Source organism: Galeopterus variegatus, unplaced genomic scaffold (assembly GCF_000696425.1).
Source record: "Galeopterus variegatus unplaced genomic scaffold, G_variegatus-3.0.2 Scaffold3078, whole genome shotgun sequence".
NCBI classification, from domain to species: domain Eukaryota; kingdom Metazoa; phylum Chordata; class Mammalia; order Dermoptera; family Cynocephalidae; genus Galeopterus; species Galeopterus variegatus.
This window is the reverse complement of record NW_007729189.1, coordinates 186539-191939: the sequence shown is the minus strand read 5'-3', so window position 1 is coordinate 191939 and position 5401 is coordinate 186539. Positions and strand designations below refer to the sequence as shown.

Genomic DNA, 5401 nt, shown 5'->3' with positions numbered 1-5401 from the left:
GTGTGTGTGTGTGTGTGTGCAGCCCCACCCACCCACCTGCTGTGGAAGCGGCTGATGTCCTCCACGTTGCGGAAGATGACAGCCTTCTGGCTGGCCACGGCGGTGGGCACACGCGGGCAGTGTTCCAGGTGCTGCATATGATGGCTCTGCAGGAACTGCAGCTTGTCCACGAAGGCCTGCTCAGAGCTCAGCAGCTCCTGGATGATGGAGCTGGGTGGGAGGAGGCAGCCATGAGGGGCGACCCAGGAGCTCCAGCTGCTGGTCCCTGCTCCCGCCCCTGCACAGGGACCCAGGACCGTGTGGCTGTGGCCGAGAGTTTCCCCCCTCTGTGGCCTCTGTTCTTTCAGCCACTAAAGGGAGTGCCTCCTGCTGTCTGAGCTGTTGCCTGCCTTCAGAAAGGGTCAAGACAGTGGAGAGAGGGCACCCCCATCTCTGAAAAGGCTGCCCCTGCCACTAGAAGTCACCTGACTGGTCCCATGGAGGAGAGGGCAGCTGCAGGAGCCCGGGGCAAAGCTGGGGCCTGCTTGGCTCTCCATTGCCCATCCCCCACAAAGACTCATGAAATCAGCGCAGAGGCTCCCACAGGGACAGCACAGCAGGACCCTAATTCCCCCAAGGTCAGAGCCCATACCCAGAGTGAGGGAGAGCAGCCAGTTTCTGTGAGTGATGGCCCAGCCCATGGAATGCCAGGGCTGCCACCTCTGCCCTGTGACCACTCACCTCAGCTTCGTCTTGTACTCATCTTCAGACATGGCTTCCCTCGGGAACTCAGGGGCCTCAGTGGGCCCCCACTCAGGTGATAGCTGGTAAAGAAGAGGAGGTCATCATAGGAGGTCCAAGCTTTGACCCTGCGCCCTTGGGGACAGGCTCCTGGCCCCAAACGAAGACAACAGTCCCAGGAGCCTCCTGGCCCATAACCAAGCTCTCTGGAACTCCAGAGGCTCTCCCTGCCCCAGGCCGTCCAGGTACCTTGAGCCTCTTGTCCAGGTAGGCAGGTGACACCCAGCCCTGCCTCGAGGGGCTGGATTTGGTGGGTTTGGTGCGCACAAGCCAGCGCAGTGGGTGGGCCGAGTCAAGGACCTCCACATACTGGCCTTCCCGCAGCGTGATAGCATCCTGCTCGGCCCCCAGGGGCAGGTAGTCGGCCGTGACTACATAGATGTCAAAGATCTGATAGGGAGAGAAGGGGGAACTGAGTTGGGCATCAGGGAGATGCTAGCCCGGGCTGCCAAGTCCCCAAAAGCCCCCAAAGATACAACAGGGGAGGGGCCATCCAAAGTCCCCACAGCCTCCAGATATTCAAGAAGGAAGGGGGCACCAAGTCAGGGACCATGGGGTCATTTTGCACACAGACTGTCTCCTGCTCCCATGCAGAAGGGCAGGAACATGGGTGCCCCCCACTCCACATCCAACCCTGAGAGCTCACCACAGCTCCCTGGTCCCCCCGCCGGGAATGCCTCTACTTGGTCACCTATTCACCATCTCCCAACCACCTCAAGACCTAGCAAAGCACCTGGTGTGTTGAGGCATGAGATGCACTTGCAAGTGAATGAATGAATGAATGAATGAATGAATGGATGGATGGATGACTTTGTAGAAGACAGGGTCACTGCAGAAACCCATGCAGCAAGGACCCAGTTCTGGGTTAGACCCAACAGTCAGCAGCCCCCATGCCCTGTTCCTCCTGCTATTTTGGAGCATGTCAAAACACATGCATTTCCTTCTTCCTTTTCTTTGTTTTTTGTTCCTTTGTTTGCTTTCATTTCAACACACGGGTCTCTAGCATGACGCAGACAGGAACCCATCAGACTCCACCTCGACAGGTTCTAGAACAGGCACCCATCTCTACTGATGGGAATCCCATTGAGGGTGTTAGTGGGGCCACCCCAAAGGAGCAAGGGGGAGCCTCTGGGGGTGCTGGGGTGTCGGTATGATGTTGGCTGCACAGGTGTGAGGACTCTAAGCTCCCTGGTCCATACATGCAACAGAGCACGCACTGTCACATATAGATGAGGCTCCTGTGAGCTCGTCTCTGGAGCGGGTGCACGGGCCCTTCTAAATCAGCCTCCAAACTGGGATGATTTGTCAGGCTGGAGGCACATTAGAGGATGGATTATTTTGTCTCCTCTTTCCTGTCATCTACTAGATCCAGCTCTACATACCTGAACATTGTTTCAACCAATTTGCCCCAAGACCCTCTGTGCAAAACCATAGCCTGCAGCCGGCGGCTGCTACGGCACCAGCCCACCTCCTTTGAGCCCCATGGGCGTCCCACCTGAGTGCAAGTCCTGCCTCCTGCCCCTCTCAACCCTGTGTTTCCTCTTCAGGAGGGTCAGGGACCTCTCCCTACCCTGATCCTGGAGGGTCCCAGCCCGCCCACCTCGCCGCGGGAGTCGCCGTCCTCTGACTCGGAGGAAGACTCCTGGACACTGGAGGAAGGTCGCGATCGGCCATGCCGGGGGGATGCAGACGGCGTCTTGGACTCCTCATCACTGTCACCTCCGGGCACCTGTAGCTTGGCTGTGTGGGCAGAAGGACTGTGACGTCCCCAGAAGGACTGCCCACCTCCTGTCTGCCCCCAACCTTGTCAGTCTCCAGGGCTTGGGGTGGTGAGTGGGCCCCAGTCTGGACCCTGAGCCTTGTGCACTCGGTCCTGGCTGGTCCCCTGGGACCCTGGCATGCAGGTGCTGGCTTCTCACCCTGCGTGATCTTGGCTGATACCATCTCAGTGATCTGAGAGGTGAGTTTCTGCAGGAACTCCTCCGTGCCCACCTCAGCAAGGGACAGGTGGCTGCGGGCTTCCTCAGTCGCCAGGGGTTCTCCTGGAGGTGCAAATGCTATGGTCAGGCGGCCATGCATCCCTCAGACAGGTACTGAGCACCCACCCAGTGCAGGCCCATCCTCGGCTCTGGGGCCAGAGAACAAACACATAGGATGAGGCCTCCCGCAGCGTGGTGCTAACGTCCAGCAAGGAAACAAGGAGACTCGCTGGCTGGTGCGGCAGGAGGCCAGCGAGGGCAGCACTGACTCACAGGTCTGAGCTGAGGTTTGACCAAGGGGGCCAAGAACAAGACGAAGCAGGGTCTGGACAGACGGGACAGTGGGGGCCAGGGCAGAGCCGAGGGACAGCATACAGCAGCATGACTGCAGGACAGGGGGCAAGGGGGCTGAGGACAGAGCTGGGTAGAGGCCAGAAGCAGCCATCAGGCTGCAGCAGGAGCCTGGAGCTGTGGGGGCCGAGGAGGATGTGTGCTGCTTCTGTTCTCAGCGCCCAGCACCCAGGCACCCACACAGCCAGCTGGATGTGAGCTCCACGTCCAGGGCTGGCCTGGCTCCCAGACCCACAGTGGTCAGAGACGGCTCCACCACCAACGAAAGCTTGGAATCAGGGTCCACGAGAAGACGCGAGCCCCTGGCCCATAACTGAACAAGCAGACTGTTCCCAGGGCCACAGCGTCTGGGAGGAGCCTCAAGGGCCTGGGTCTGCCCACCAGGCGGCCTCCTCCTCATCTCACCGCAGCATCAGGGAGTCCGCCCCCTTCCCTGAGCAGACATGCACCCGCCCTCCCTATACCTTTCGTCTGCCCGGCGAGGTCGGTGAAACCTGCGGATTCTGACATCTGTGCTGAGATGGCTTGGGTTGTCCTAAAGGGGGAAGGGGGTGTCATGAGAGCCTGGGGTGGACCCCACCAGCCTCGCTCTTGGGCAGCAGCTCCTGACAGAAAGAGGGGCTGGGGGCAACAGGCTGGATACCACAGCTGGGGACTCCAAGCCAGAAAGGCCCTGACTTTACAATGGGGAAACTGAGGTACAGAGTGGGAAGGGGGCTGGCCGAAGTCACACAACCTACTCAGGGCAGAGCCAGGCCATGTTCCAGAACTGGGTGCTCTTCCTGCTTTAGGGTTGTCATGTCCCTCCACTCCCAGGCCCCCCTCCCATCCCTGACCCAGGTGGGCCTCGGGGGCAGCCAGNGTGGGGGCCAGGGCAGAGCCGAGGGACAGCATACAGCAGCATGACTGCAGGACAGGGGGCAAGGGGGCTGAGGACAGAGCTGGGTAGAGGCCAGAAGCAGCCATCAGGCTGCAGCAGGAGCCTGGAGCTGTGGGGGCCGAGGAGGATGTGTGCTGCTTCTGTTCTCAGCGCCCAGCACCCAGGCACCCACACAGCCAGCTGGATGTGAGCTCCACGTCCAGGGCTGGCCTGGCTCCCAGACCCACAGTGGTCAGAGACGGCTCCAACAGCAACAAAAGCTTGGAATCAGGGTCCACAAGAAGACGCGAGCCCCTGGCCCATAACTGAACAAGCAGACTGTTCCCAGGGCCACAGCATCTGGGAGGAGCCTCAAGGGCCTGGGTCTGCCCACCAGGCAGCCTCCTCCTCATCTCACCGCAGCATCAGGGAGTTCCGCCCCCTTCCCTGAGCAGACATGCACCCGCCCTCCCTATACCTTTCGTCTGCCCAGCGAGGTCGGTGAAACCTGCGGATTCTGACATCTGTGCTGAGACGGCTTGGGTTGTCCTAAAGGGGGAAGGGGGTGTCATGAGAGCCTGGGGTGGACCCCACCAGCCTCGCTCTTGGGCAGGAGCTCCTGACAGAAAGAGGGGCTGGGGGCAACAGGCTGGATACCACAGTTGGGGACTCCAAGCCAGAAAGGCCCTGACTTTACAATGGGGAAAGTGAGGTACAGAGTGGGAAGGGGGCTGGCCGAAGTCACACAACCTGCTCAGGGCAGAGCCGGGCCACGTTCCAGAACTGGGTGCTCTTCCTGCCTTAGGGTTGTCACGTCCCTCCACTCCCAGGCCCCCCTCCCATCCCTGACCCAGGTGGGCCTCGGGGGCAGCCAGCCCCTCACTCACCCTTGCAGGAAAGTGGAGATGAGAGCCTCCTTCACTTTCTCCTGCTCTTCCTCCTTAGGCACTGTCAGGAGAACCCGGTGAGCCATCAGGATGATGTCCTGGACACTGATAAGTCTGATTCTGGGTGCAGGCCCCTGCCTGGGATGTCCAGGCCACCCCAGGGGCCCTGGAACGAGCCCCTCCAGAGCCCAGAGCAGGGGCTGTGCCTGAGCCCACCTCCCCGTCCCACTCAACCTATAGTCACCCTGACAGTGATGGGAGGAGAAAGGGGGATCTGTCCTCAACCCAACTGCCCTCAGGAGCTGAGCAAGGCTCAGGAAGCAGAGGGCTTTGGGAAGGGTTCCGCCGGCCAGCTGCGCAGAGCTGGGATGGGGGACTGGGCCCGGGGGGCTCTGAGAATTGACATGCAACCCACCAGCACCACCAGGACCTGACCCGGGGTCTGCCTGCGCTGTGGAGCACGAGAGGAGGAGGGCAGGATCCTAGCAGTGTGCCCGAGGAGGCCCTGATGCCACCCAGTGCCCAGCTCCCATGCCCTGGGTGAG

General features: G+C 60.8%; 1 protein-coding gene across 1 annotated transcript in view; it reads right to left on the bottom strand.

Annotated features, from left to right (window-relative positions):
- Positions 1–5401, bottom strand: part of LOC103599747 (obscurin-like) — a 155222-nt gene that overhangs the window by 53924 nt on the left and 95897 nt on the right. Inside the window, 7 exon segments of the mRNA XM_008583906.1 lie at positions 37–210; positions 721–803; positions 970–1170; positions 2381–2520; positions 2700–2822; positions 3575–3645; positions 4857–4917. Coding sequence (XP_008582128.1) covers positions 37–210; positions 721–803; positions 970–1170; positions 2381–2520; positions 2700–2822; positions 3575–3645; positions 4857–4917 — 853 coding nt within the window.